Source organism: Bison bison, unplaced genomic scaffold (assembly GCF_000754665.1).
Source record: "Bison bison bison isolate TAMUID 2011002044 unplaced genomic scaffold, Bison_UMD1.0 scf7180017864483, whole genome shotgun sequence".
NCBI classification, from domain to species: domain Eukaryota; kingdom Metazoa; phylum Chordata; class Mammalia; order Artiodactyla; family Bovidae; genus Bison; species Bison bison.
Window position 1 is genome coordinate 294,456 of NW_011495043.1, and position 15,345 is coordinate 309,800.

At 39.8% G+C, this 15,345-nt stretch overlaps 1 protein-coding gene across 1 annotated transcript; it reads right to left on the reverse strand.

Moving 5' to 3' along the window:
* Positions 1-443: 443 nt before the first annotated feature.
* GINM1 (glycoprotein integral membrane 1) lies at positions 444-15,345 on the reverse strand (the record flags this gene model as incomplete). The annotated part of the gene is made up of 8 exons (XM_010862568.1): positions 444-1,158; positions 2,168-2,331; positions 3,967-4,097; positions 4,599-4,755; positions 5,287-5,438; positions 10,355-10,451; positions 10,619-10,675; positions 15,238-15,345. Coding segments are annotated over 8 exons (978 nt in total), but the record flags the coding sequence as incomplete, so codon positions are not given.

A 15,345-nucleotide genomic window follows, 5' to 3' on the forward strand; every position in this document is an offset into this window, starting at 1 on the left:
GAATACTGGAGTGGGTTGCCATTCCCTTCTCCATCTTTTCAACCCAGGGATCGAACCCGTGTTTCCTGCGGCTCCTGCATTGCAGGTGGATCCTATACCACTGAGCCACCGAATAAGCCATTTAAATGATGGGTTACAATTATAAAAAAACTTAAAAAAAAGAATTTTAATAGAACAGAAAGTAAAACATGGAGTAAAGGTAAGAATTATATATCCTAGATCATATTGTAAAATATACGTCAATATGGGTGATGGTTAAAAAAAGACCAAACATTATTGTAGGGGAAACAGGACTATACTTAGAACCAAAAGAGCAAAGCACATTCTAATTTGGCAACATTGATGGACTTACTAACTGATGTGACCCTTGGTTTCAGCCAGTGTTATGAAAGGAACTCTTAGAAGTAACTCACATGGGCAAAGATTTTATTGCAAAAACGTTGTACTTCTATCTTCAAAAAAAAAAGTTTATTTTTAGAGTGAGAACATGTCACTATTTTAAAATCCTGGTTCATTCAAGGTAAGTAGTCTTGGTACAGGATACAATCAAATCATGATATACACACTTCAGTGATTTTTATACTGAGTCACATACTTAATATTAAGGCACATTTTACTGAATAAAAAAATAAGTGTTAAGTTCTTGAGCTTTTAAATTAGAATTTCATAAAGTGCTTTTCAAAAGTCTTATATATTATAGTAATTAAGTGTATATAATTTCCTTAACAAAGGCACTTTGAAAAGGATTGGCACGTTGGCATTTTGTCTTGCCCTTTTTTTTCTTTTTGGTAGTTTCAAAGTTTATTCACATGTCTTCTGTTCCATTGCATTTAAATTTTTTTTAATTCACCACCAGAACAGGCAGCCCTATTATAGAATAAGGTGAACTTTAACTGTCACTTTAAAGATCAAGTTTTAGACAGCTTTAGGAGTTTAGCAATTTCTCTAGTGTACAAACCGATTCTTAATGGCTTAAAGAAAATTATATTTAAGTGGCAAATTTGAACCATTAGGCTAAGTCAGAGTCCATGATTTGAGATGGTGTTCTAAACACACGTTTTATCTCCAGGGTTTTCTGCTGTTTTCTCAGGTCCATCTGGATATAAGTTGACAGCTGTGAGAGGTATAACATTGACTTTATCCAACTGCAGAATTCCTCTGAAATATAAAAATTAAAACTAAAGTAAGACAGGGCTACTTTGAGGTTATAATTAAATGTATACCTGGGATTAGGTATTTTTGCTTGATTTTATTTATGATGGTTAGTTCACTTTAACCAAACTAATTAGTTTGGAGGAGTAAGAGGAAGATCCTTAGCTGGTACTGTAGGAGATCACAGGGTAAATTATAGATCTCCATGGCATACACAGTCCTAGATTTCACAAAGTGGGCAAGAGGACTAGGCCCAAGTAGCTTTCTAATTAGTACTCCACTGGCATGCAACCATAGATCTTTAAACAGCATTTCTCCTGTTACTCAGCTCAGTTGGTAAAGAATCCGCCTGCAAAATTCTCTGGAGAAGGAATAGGCTACCCACTCCAGTATTCTTGGGCTTCCCTTGTGGCTCAGCTGGTAAAGAATTCACCTGCAATGCAGGAGACCTGGGTTTGATCCCTGGGTTGGGAAGATCCCCTAGCGAAGGGAAAGGCTACCCACTGCAGTATTCTGGCCAGGAGAATTCTATAGTCCATGGGATCCCAAAGAGTTGGACAGGACTGAGCGACCTTCACTTTTAATTTCTTTCACTTTCTCCTGTTACTAAAATACCTTGCTGGTCTTCAAAAATTTACTGCATTTTAAATTGATACTTTGCAGTTGAAAATACATAGTGAAGCCCTCTTGTTTCATTTCTTTCTTATTATACACAATGCATTTTCCATTACAGACACTTGTTCCCTTTCTCTCCAATACACTAAGGTCTTACAGAGCAGAGTTTGTCCTAGCCACGTGTGAATTCCCAAGACAAGTGTCTTGACCATATAAGTAGCCAATAAAAGTCTTTTAATTTTGCTAAAGCTGAAAGATGGGCTAGAAAAAAAGAGATATACTATTTTTCCCCCCACTTGTCTTACTCTTCCTAATTTTTCTATTTTCTACTGTATAGTAAATACAACTACTTTTTAATCATTAAGAATACTAAAGTTGATCAAAAATGAGAAATACTTACTTGTATTCACAAACTGGGAAAAGCACCTTTAAGATGGTTATTACTATAACTGCTCCTATAATTCCAACCACCATGACATTCAAAAACATAAAGAATATCGGGAAGATACTGCTCCAGAACCTGCATAGATCTTTTCTGAACTTTTCCATCCACTGACACATCACCTAAAGAAAAAAGTTTTTATTAGATACGCAAGTTTCATTTGAGCTCAAGAAACTCTAGTTTTAGGTGATGGTAACATTCATACATCTTGACTGCAAGGTGGTAACATGTCAAAACTTATCGAACTGTACATTTTAAATGGGTACATCTTATTTTTTTAATGTACCTCAAAGTTATTCACAATTTAAAAAATTATTTTCTAGCAAAAGGGGCGTAAGTGTTTGTTACATGTTACTATCCTTTACAATTTATACGTGTTGTCTAACTATAAAGGGCTTCCCAGGTGGCACTAGTGGTAAAGGATCCACCTGCCAGTGCAGGAGATGTAAGAGACATGGGTTTGATCCCTAAGTCAGGAAGATCCCCTGTAGAGGAAATGGCAACCCACTCCACTATTCTTGCCGGACTGGCGGGCTACAGTCCCTGGGGTCCCAAAGAGTCAGACATGACTAAGTATCAGCATGCATGACAAGAAGGCTAGTCCACTTACGCAGAATGGACCTGTCAACTATGTGTTTCCAGTATTTGGAAGACAACAGAAGGAAAGAGTGACAGACATATTCGTAGCTTTTGGAACCCTATAGGGAGTTCAGTTCATTTGGTCAGTCGTGTCTGACTCTTTACGACCCCATGGACTGCAGCACGCCAGGCTTCCCTGTCCATCAACAACTCGTGGAGCTTGCTCAAACTCATGTCCATCAAGTCGGTGATGCCCATTGGTGATGGGGAGTTCACTGCGTACTTCAACAGTGATAGAAGAAACTTGGGCAAGGACTGAAGAGTCTGTTCTTCCTTGCTCTGAGAGAGATGGAGTAAGATTAGTAAGGGCACCAGAGTTCAGGCATTCAAAAAGTGACAGAGGTTTCTCCAGTAACCCAAAGCAAGCAATCCTAACCTAACCTTCAGCGAGAACCTCTTCAAAGAATCATCTCTGGAATCTTTTGTTACTAAACACAGATCCTGCTCATTTAAATGTAAATTATTTTGAGTAAGGGGCCTAGCTAATAAAGAGATTTCACCATACTCTCTGAACCCTGTCTCCCCGGTCAGCAGTATACTATTATCATCATATGTGAGTACTTAACAGGTGCCAATGTATATTTACATTTGCACCCATCGTATTTAAACGCTTACAACAACCTCATAGAAAAGGCATCACTTTATGGACTTTGCTGTACACGTAAAGAAAAAGGTTAGAGAGGCTAGGAACTTGTCCCAGCTGACACAGCTAGTCAGTGGCAGAACCAGGATTCAAACCTAAGCAGTCTGATTTCAGAAAGTACACTCAACCAAGTGTGCTGAGTCACCGTACAAAGTCTTGAGGGGACTGTGCGTGTGTGTACATGTGTGCATGCATGAAGTCACAGAATAAACAGACCGATGGGGATATGAGAAAGACCCCCAAACAAACTGAAATCTAACACCTTTACCATCATCATCTGACTACATTACTAAGAAGGAAAACAGGAATACCTAAAAATGTCACATTAAAACCGTGATGAGTTCATTATTAACAATGTCCCATGGATCCAATTCTCATGGTTTCCACCTCAGTTTAAACGCTAGCACTTACTTTCTTTACCATAACCATAAATGCTGGTAACACATATAAAGATAATCCCAAATACCTGATTTACCTTATATGAAGATGGAGGCTCAGCTCTGAGAGGAGTTTCAGGTAATTTGCCAGGCAGAGCTTCATTTACAGTGGTCTCCACATTCCTGATAAGATACTGGCTGGTGGTCTGCAATGAACTAACGCTTTCTCCTGAGAAGGAAGACCCAAGTTACCAAAATGCCAAGAACGTGCTGGTGACTCTCCCACTAGTTCTAGGATTTTACACCAGTAACATTTAAGATGGTGAGAACATCCACTTTTTTGATAGGAGAAAAAGAAACATTTGATTGTTTAGATTTAAATGCCAGAAAGGAACCTCAAATTAAGACAGAAGGGAGCTATAGCAGTTATGATTCTGTCTCACAGAAAGTCAAATTTTTTAAGTTCTGTGTTTCAGTGGAAAAAATGATATTTCCTCTTCTAAATGAACTTAAGTGAATGAAATTCTTATTATGTATTTTTAGATGATTTCAGCAAAATGTCCCTCTGTCATCAGCACAGACCACATCTTACAAAATGGATACATAAAGCAATTCATGTTATAAAGCATTTTTAAAAGAAGCTTACTTCCAAACATATTAACTATGATGAAAAAGTTACCAATTAAAGAAATCATTTCCTTAATACTTTAAATAATGGTCTTTGAAGTACCTTTTTTGGAGAGGTTGGGAAGGGTGAATAGAATGTCACTGTCTCGGGAAATCGAGTAGAGCATGCTTTCTTCTAAAGGCAGGGTGTAGTTTGAACGTCTGACTATTCCCTGATTCTTAACTAAAATATCAATTTCAGTAACGTCCTTTTGTTGAGCCTATGAAAAAGTAGAAGCAATTCTCTTTATTTTGAATAGTGACACAACCTGGCAAGAGTCTAAAACTGAATTTTCTTCCCTGATTTCTGAAACTAACAAACTTGTGCTATTCACAGAATTCCTCTTTAAGACAATTAATTTGCAACTTTAATCACACACAGTGTGCTTTAGCGCTCACTATGAGAGGTTTCCTCTCAGTTTCGTTTCACTGACTTAAGAGAGACTTGGCCAGAAGAAATGGCAGCAGAGCTACGAACCAAATTCAATCTCTTCACTTACTTGCTCTATTTAATAATGATCATAATTTTAAGAGATATAAACATGTATGAATATGATCTTTTTTCAAATTAAGATTTTAAATTCTAAACAGGTAAATGCTAAAACAAGTAAGACAATTCTAAATGATTAGATACAGACAACATTAGTGTAGCTTCTTTCCTTATCAAGTCAGAAATAAATAACTGAATGTGTGCATAACACTGAACACAAATCTTTACAATTAATTCCCAGATGGCAAGCACACTATCTTACCTGTTTTCCATCTATCTCTACTACTTCTTCTTGAATGACAATCAGTTGCAAACTGGAACCAGATGTCATTGGCCACTCATGAACTAAAATCCTTACACTGACAATTCCAAAATACTCTTTTTCCTCCAAGTTTTCCAGATTTTCATTCTTCACTGTTCAAAAAAAAATAGTGATAGCTTTGAACAAAAAATGCCACCAAATCAGTTACTGAATTTGATCATTTTGTTGACATTTACATGGAACAAGACAGGTGTACACCATTATCTTTGCGGTTATTTCTGACCTCACTGATGTTTCAGATCTATGGCAACAAAGACAACTTGACAAACCCCTACAATTCTTATACTCATTTAAAGGGAAAAATGCCTGACGACTTTCAGATTTTGTATGGAACTTCACACTTGCCACACCTTTCCTATTCTTTTACATAGATTAGCTACTGAGGAACCAGTAAGGTGTAACTGTTTACACAACAGGGTTAATCGATGGGGAGGGCGGGGATGAGGGAGGGAAAGCCCCGTAATTACTCCCCACTTACAAAGGATGGAGTGGGATCGGCTACTGGCCCTGTTGTTCTGGCTGAGAAACCCCACCCCCATCCCAGCAGCAATGGAGGGTGGCAGTTGCAATTGGTTTATAAACCTGAGGAGTGCTATAGAAAAAGATACTAGAAACCAACAAAACTGCTGCAAAAGCAGCATTTTGTTTCTGTTCCTCCAATGTTATTGGCTAGGAATAATCCGCCAAAAAGGAACCCTTACGGATATCCTGCATGCAGGCCTAGCCGTTTAAGCCGACGCTGTGCCTTTACAGAGCTGTTCCCTTGATCCAGCATGCTCTCCGTTACTCACTCTCCTCCCTTAGGTTTTTAAATTTTATTATTTTTTGATGTGGACCATTTTCAAAGTCTTTATTGAATTCGTTACAATATTGCTTCTGTTTTGTGTTCTGGTTTTTTGGCTGTGAGGCATGTGGGATCTTAGCCCCACCTAGAGATTGAACCTGTACCCCCTTTATTGGAAGGTAAAGTCTTAACGACTGGATCTCCAGAGAAGTCCCCTCCCATACATTTTTAATTAACACCTACTTAATAGTTCTAGATACCATATCCTTAAAATGCTGAGTTCATGCCTTTTTATAAAAAAAATTTAAAGCACTAACAGTGTAGTTCTTAGTTTATAAACCTGTCTCAACTGGGCCGAGTTCCTTGCGAGGACGAATTAAGTTCTTATTCTATAGCCTATGTGAAGTAGTGATTCCACCCAGAATTATAAATACATAATTTAAAACAAATACCTGGTCTAGTGGTTCTAAACCCTAACTATATATCAGAATCAACTGGGAACAGCACAGATGCTAAAGCCTCACTCTAGTCTTAAAATTTCAGGGGGTACAGGCTAGCATTTATAATTTTTAAACAGGTACCTACATTTTTATTAAGAAACAAGTGGCCTAACCCCTGGTCTCAATCTAAGTTCACAAACCTGTTCCTCCTGGACTTCTCTGTTCCTGTTAATAAACCCCTCCGCCTTCTCCAAACTACCAAAGACGAGAGTGACTAGGTCGCCTCCGACTTGTTCACTCTCATCCTCTATCCAGTCAGTTGTTCCCTTTGGACCATTCCAGATCCAAAGTACCTCTTCTGTGTGTCCTTTCCAGCTCCACCTACCTCCCCACCCAACACCTAGTTCATTAGCCTCTTACTCTTGACGTATTTACCTAACTATTCTCCCCTTCTGTAATCCCTCCCTCTTCAACCATTCACAGGATGGTGCCGGATTAATCTCACCATCACATGGTTTTGATTACACAGTGTCCTTGTCAGATGCCTTCAGCGGCACCCTATGACCTCGCTGGTGGTTCTCTGCCTGGTCCTCCTCCTTCAGGCTCATTACGGTGCCCTCTCTCTCATCTGCCTAACCTCCCTCGCATCCTCTGAGCTTCTATCTGGAAAGCTTCCCCTCTCTTGTGGTCCATTTCAGTGTTTTCCTGTTTACCCAGCAGTCTCCCTCAGGGAAGGGTAGGCTGCTCGTCAACCTACTCGTTTGCCCAAAGGCCAGTCACCAGAACAGAGACTCAAGAGATGAGAAAAGGCAGTCATGTCAATACATCAAAGCGTACTGATGCATATGACTCTTCCTCCAAATCTGTAATGGCTGCTACAGAATAAAACTAGTAACAACAAGAGCCCTCTATATTCTGACTTTCTGCACTGAGGGAGACGGCTTTCCAAAATGGCTCTCAATGACTCTTGCCCCTCCAGCCTTCCTGCCCCTTTGTAACTGCCTTCCATAAAGTGCGAGCTGGACCTAGACACTTGTTTCGAACAAAGAGAATACAGTGAATGTGCTGGAATGTCACGTGTGTGATTAGATTATACGGACTGTGACTGGTGTCTTGCTGGTGTGCTCTCCCTGACAGTCTCTCTTGTTCTGTGATAAAGCCAGCTGCTATGTTGTGAGATGCTCTACAGAGAGGCCCACGTGGCAAGAACATGAAGGAGGGACACCAGCTAACATCCTGGTGAGGAACAATTCACAAGGAAATGAACCCTGTCAAGAACCACGAGTGCTAGGAAGCAGACCTTTCCCAGCTGAGCCAGAGTCAGAGGACCCAGCTAAGCTAAGCTCACATTTATGACCTACAGGAACTAGGAGATAATAGTGTCACAGGCTACGACGTTTGGGTTACACCGTTAAAACAGCAATATAACTAATACATCTACAAAGAAGAATTTTTTTTAAGAATTAAGGATAGAAGACTCTTGCTGTAGTTGCATTTAATGTTTTAAAGATTCCTGTGAAATGATAAGACAGGCTTTTACTTCAGCTTTCAAGGAAATATACTCAATGCAACTGGGATGACTAGAAAGATGACTATAATAAATAAAGCAAGCAGACTGCACCCCACATCAGACTCCTAATACATACAACATCAGTGGAATGTTATTCAAGCCAGTAATGGCACTTCTTTTCCTTGCTATGATGGATTAACTTGCAGTACACCAACTCTCTCACTGAGAACTATAGAAAACATGAGACATGAACGCGCACATGGACACTGAAATCTGCACTGAAAAAATGCTGAGCAGAATTCTTTAGGTAGAGGGGAAATAACTCCAGAGGGGAACACAGATATTTAGGAAGGAATGAAAAGCAAAAGAAAGAGTAACTGTGAGGGTAAGCACAAAAGAACATCCGCCTACAGGAGAACACTAAGAACAACTTATGGTGCTCAGGGTTTAGGAATCCAAAGAGTTACAATTCATGAAAATAGCAACACAAAAGCAGCAAGGGGAGGAATTCCCGGGTGGTCTGCTGGTTAGGACCTGGGGCTTTCAATGCCATGGCCCAGATTCAATCCCTGGTCAGAGAACTAAGATCCCTCAAGGCACAAGGCTAAAAAAAAAAAAAAAAATTAAATTGAATTAAAAATTTTAAAAGCAGAAGAGAATAAATGGAGTTTAAGTGTTCTAAGATTCCTGCAGTGGTTGGGAAATGATAAAAGTACGAGTTTATTCATCTCAAGGGTAACCATTAAAACTAAAATAATATAAAAACCAACAAGATAGAGGGGGACAATGAAACAAAAAGTAAATAACCCAGAAGAGGAGAAAAGGAGAAAAAAGGAAAAAAAAGAAACAGAAAAGACACAGATAGAAAACAAATAATTAATATAGACTATCTAAATCTAAACATATCACTTATTACATTAATATAAGTAAATTAAAATTCCAATTAAAGACAGAATGATAGCCTGAATAAAAAAAAAGAAAGAAACCACAAGTATATGCTGCTTGTAAGACATTCACCTTAATTATAAGGACCCAGGAAGACTGAAAAAAAATGGAAACATACCACAAAACAATCCACCACCCTCCTCCACGCCCAGCCAAAAAACAGTGACTGGTAAAATAATATATTTAGATAAAGCTGATTTTAAGGCAAGAATATCACTAGAGATAAATAAGGACATATTATAATGACAAAAGAGTGGATTCACCAGAAGACGTAACAGCTCTAAATCTGCATGGATTTAGTAATGCTGTATGGCAAAATATACAAAGCAAAAACTGACAAAACTGAAAGAACAGACAAGTGTTCGTGGTGCAGATTTTAAAATACCATTCTCAGTAATTCACAGGGCAAACAAAAAAATCAGTACATCCATAAAAGACTGAACGTGATTAACAAATTTGACCTGACAGATATAGAACATCATATCCAACTAATTATATGATTAACTTTCTTTTCAAATACAAATGGAAAGCAACATTTATGAAAACTGACCATATGTTAAGCTATACAGCAAGTCTCTAAATTCAAAAGGTTAAAAGTATACAGCTACATCTCTGATGATAGAGATGGAATCAGTAAAAAAGAAAAAAAATCCCTCAGTGTTTGAAAATTAAGCAATATACTTCACAATGACTCCTAGGACAAGGAACTATCACAATAAATACCTGGAAAACATGAATGGAATGATAATAAAGACACAAAATGAATTAAATATAGGACACAAGTGCTCAGAGAAATATTTACTGCCTTAAATCTGTATATTAAAATAGGTAACAGGAATACTATACAAATTTCTCATATTCTTTATGTCATTCAAACAATGGGTATATTCCAATGTAACATGTTTGCTTGTCTTTAAACAACTCAAGGTTTTAAAAGGTTAAAAAGGAAAATGTAATACAGACATAAAGGTAGAAGAAGCAGAAAGACAATTCACTTTTCTCTTTGCTTTTTACAAATGTGAAGAGATTTTGCCTTGCTTCTAAATCCCTATTTACTACCTCGAGACACATTCTTACATTGTCATTAACCTACCAGACATGCCGTTCCGAGCAATATCAATGCCATGATAGAGAATATATGAAAATGCCAGAAATAACCAATATTAAGTAGGAAAAGAGTTTTAAATCCATTAGTGTTATCATATACTCTAGTAATGATGTATATTATTAATTTAAAATGGAAATAAATAACGTCAAAGAATTGTGTTTCACTAATTTAGTGTTATTAAAAACACAGAACAATTATGGAAATAATTTAGCAGTACTCACCTATCAAAGTCTGACAGCTTATTCGGGTTACACCACTATTTACAGGGAAGTCATTTACATATACCTGTCCACTCTCATAGGTTATGTTAAGAACAACCTTAAAATAAAGCAGCATATACATTAATTCCAATGGTTTACAAATGATGACAAACTCTTCATGTCAAAAATACTTTATCTAACTAAATGAGGTGTATAGATAAAAAAATAAAATAGTCTGCATGATATTTAGCTAAATGATATAATGAAAGCATAACAAAGACACACCTGTTCTTTAGACACCTCCCCATCCTCCAGGGTAGTTACATTAATTCTGATGCTGTCCTGCAAAATAAATACACAAATCAGGTAGGTATGCATTTGCTGAACTAAGAGTAACTCAGTTCATTCTCTTCTCCCTCAATTATACTTACTGTATGATCGCATATGACTACATTAAACGAACACTGTTAAAAAACTCATCAGGGGAAAAAAAAAAAACCCACAATTCATCAGTTTCATTTTTACAGCTCTTTTGTTGGAGGGGGGGAGGGGGCGTGGCTTTCAGGATCTTAGTTCCCCAACCAGGGATGGAACCCAGGATCCCAGCAGTGAAAACATTGAATCTTAACTGCTAGACCACCAGGGAATTCCCTTTACAGCCTTTTAAATGCCATTATTCACAATTTAAGTTTTTCATAATCTATACACTTATCCATTTAATATGAAATATATCATGTATCTGAGCATGTAATATGCAAATATAAAGTTTAAAAGAAAAGATAAACACTCATGTATCTCCTGCTGCTGCTGCTAAGTCGCTTCAGTCGTGTCCGATTCTGTGTGACCCCAGAGACGGCAGCCCACCAGGTTTCCCCGTCCCTGGGATTCTCCAGGCAAGAACACTGGAGTGGGTTGCCATTTCCTTCTCCAATGCATGAAAGTGAAAAGTGAAAGTGAAGTCCCTCAGTCGTGTCCGACCCTCAGCAACCCCATGGACTGCAGCCCACCAGGCTCTTCCATCCATGGGATTTTCCAGGCAAGAGTGCTGGAGTGGGGTGCCATTGCCTTCTCCCATGTATCTCCTACCCAGGAGCAAAACTAAAATGTCATTCATATCTTCTAAGTCCCCTGCATGATCCTTTCTGTCACATTTCCCACTGCCCCTCAGAAGGAATCCCTATCCTGTCTTCCATGTTAACATATCTTGCTTTCCTTTACAGTTTAACTCCCTGTGTTCTCTTTCTCTAAACAACCTATTGTTTAGTTTTATCTGTTCCTGAACTTTATAAGTGGAATGATATTGCATGTATTTTTCTGGACCTTCTTTAATTTAAAACAGTTATGTGGGCAGATGTAGACACTTTTTTTTAAAAACAGCATTGTATAATATACCATCAATTTATTTATTTGTTCCATGAGAGCGGACATCAAATGTTTCCAACTTTATTGTTTTCACATACAAACTTGCTCTTATCCTTCTTAAAGGTGTCTTCTAATGCCCATGGACAATGATTTGGGATGCACAGTTTCACTGCCTCTCATGGTATGCTCAAAGACAGTCTACTCAAATATTTAAGTTTATTCATGAGATGCTTACTACACAGAAGAAAGCACTATTTTAAGTATTCAGGGTCACAGGAACTATAATTTGTTATCTGTAAATGAAATTCTTTCCTAAGTGTATTCACAGACATTGTTATCCTAGAATAAAAAGAAGACTCCTCTTAAAGCCTTTTGGCGGGGGGTGGGGTTCTTAATTTTCAAAGAGAAAAATTATTCATAAACATGAAACTAACATACCAGTGTATTTCTTGGCACCATGAGCAACCCCAATACTTTATATATTTCTAACAAATGAGAGACTAAGACAGTGATTTTATGGGCTGAGTTTATTGATTCCTGGGACAACCTGATAAACAGGATACTAACATGTAAGTCCATACCATCTATTCAGGATGGCTTTGGTCCACTTCCCAACTCCCAGAGGAGCCCAGGAAGCTTTAGGACTAGTGATTCCTCAGCTCCAGTCCACTTTTCTCCTGGCCCATCCTTATCTAGAATTAAGTGTGGGTTAGAACAAGTGAACTCATCTCTTAGAACAAACTAACATTCAATAAACCATTAAGTTGCTGGCTGTATTGTTTTATGCCCAAATTTCCATCAAGAGTTCATTCTTTCCAAGCTAGACGATCTGTTTTAAAACTGTAGAGTACTGTTCTTCTAACAGTCTGGAGATAAGCCTCCAGTGATGCTCTTCTGAGAAACCTTTTTATAGCTTCTGCCTTTCAGTAGAGAACATACCCTATATTGTGAGTAATTTACTGCACTTACATACATCACCTGCCCAGTAGAACTGGGCCCGTTGTCTTTGGAAAAGACAATGAACAGACACGAGCACACTGTATTTTCCAGAGGGCCAACTCCAAATACATTCTTTTGGATCCTCTTGAATGATTTCACATCAGGAGAAACTCTCATCCCTTCCTGCCTCCTAAACCAACGTTCAGAGCCAGGTCATATTTCTTGTTCTTTCCAAGAGCCTCTGACAGAACTGGAAGTACAGGCTTGTCACCCAGGGCAGTGTACACTTAGAAAAGGGTGGCAGAACTAAAGTCTCCCCTACTCATTTTCAATTCTCCTCTGATTCCGTCACTCACAATTGCCCACCTGGGACAAAATGGCTTCCTAAGAACAAAAGTAATAGATACCTGGTTTAAAGTAAGTCTGAGGGAAATAAATGAAATAAATATTTACACATATAAGAAATAAATATTTACACATATAAGAAAAGAAGCGTCCTCTGGCTGCCTCCCTCTCCTTGGTGACCAAGTCATTTTAATAACAGAAGAATGAACTGTAAAAAAATTTTTATTACTTCACAATCTGTATAACCTCAACATCTGACAACTTACATACGTAAACAAAACAGAAAAATGCTTATAATCCAATAAACCTGAGTGACTGAAGACATACACAGAGAATTTTCCTGATTTCAACCAATTTTCTTACATTTAGGTCAGGCGGGATACGAAGCTAAACAAATGAAAACGTGTGTGATAAAGCAAGTATAGTAAAATACAAATGGTCGGCTGAGTTGGCATTATGTTGTGCATTATGTTATGAGTTGGCATATGGTATCCACTAACCAAATGTGACTATTTACATTTAATTAAAACTAAACAACATGTTAAAAGCTCAGTTCCTCAATCACACTGGCAACATTTCAAATATTCAATAACCACAGTAGTCCAGTGGTTACCATGATGCGGAGAGTTCAAACACACCATTGCTACATAAAAGTCAACAGAAAAACTCCTATCAAATATGCACAACCACTCTAAAACTCTTTCAAACGTTCTGTATCTTTGAAAATTTTCACAATACAACTTTGAAAAATGTTTAGATTCAGAGGCCTCAGCTTCCCACATACACCTTCCAAGGAATGAGATTCTCCTCCTAGTTACAGAGCATTCATTTAACCAACGAAATGAGTGTAGATCTGGACTTTCCAAAAGCAGACAGAAGTCATAAGGAGAACTGAAATGAACAGCTCACTAAGAACCCACAGTATGGTGTATTATCAGCCTGCAGTCTAAAGGCAAGCATGTAACAGGAATAGACTCAAAGGTCTTTGGGATTCATAAATAACTATGATAAATCTCTAAAACCTGGAAAAGGGATAACCAATTTCCTAATTCCAGGACTCTAGGAATTACTTCATTTTAATTTGGTCTCGATCTCATATTTTTGAACAGCTGCAACTGTGGTCCACTTCGTATATAAGTGGTTCTTAGAGCTTGGGACGGTGCGGCTTCTTGGAATGTCCCAAGAGAACTGAAACCAAGGTACGCTATTATTTTTGTAGCCAGGAAGGGTAACGCCGTAACTCTTAAAACAGTGAAGGTAAAACAGTGACATTTATGGTGTCAGTCACCCCTGACTGCTGGGTATTCATTCAGGTCTTGATTAGTAAGAAAAGGTGCACCTATGTCGTTTAATCGCATTGCCAAGTCTTCAGACTTTCCCCCTATCACACATTCAACGGCTGAGTGGCAAATACTGGTTAAGGGCAGCGACAGTCCCCCCTACCCGAGCAAAAGCAGTAAGAACCAGTCAGTCACCCTTCAGTACAAGCACGCGGTGATGCGCAAACTTCAGCCCACCTCGGGGTCACCTGGATGGAGAGCTTGCTGGAACACTCTGCTGGGTCCTCACCCTGGAGCTTTTGATTGGAGCGTTTCTACCAGGTTCCCAGGGGGTGCTGGCGCGCCTGGCCCCACCGCGCTCAGAGACCGGCTCCTCTAACACCGCCCGCTAAAGGCAGGCCGGCAGGGTCGGCGCTGGGTCTTCCGTCTCTCTGCCTCTGAGGCCCCCAGGCACCCGGCTTGCACGCACCCGGAGCCCCACGCGCCGGTGGCAGGCATTCCTTCCCGCCGCCCGCCGGAGCAGACAGGTGGCCTGGAAACGCCCTCGCTCTCTCCCGTTGAGCAACTTCCACGTTTCCCTAGCACATAAACACTGCCTCGCCCCAGAGCCCGGCTCTACCCCAAGAAGGCGCCATTACAAAAGGCTGTGATCGGTGACTTTCGACGGCAAACGCCCGTCAGGACGGCAACAGCCCAGACGACGGCAACAGCCGAGACTACCGCAACAAGCAGTTCCGCTGCGCCGGGCTTAACCACACGTTAAACATTCCCTTTCACTCTCTCGCCTCCCTCGTCCCCGCCGCCCCCGTTTCCTTGGGTGCTTCTTCCCACCATTCCCAGCCCTTTGGGAGCCCTACCCCCAGTCCACGGCCTGCCCGCGGGGAGGTGGAAGGTGTCGATGCGGACGCTGCCGTCCCAAGTCCCCGGCCCGGGCTTCTCCCCGAGGATCCCGGCCGACTCGCGTCCGCCTAGCCCTACCTTCGGGGCTGGCGGCAGGAGCGGCGGCTCAAGGGTGCCGGTCGTCAGCCACCCGGTGGCTGGCAGGGCCGCGAAGAAGAGCAGCCGGAGAGCGAGGGGCGCCCGCGG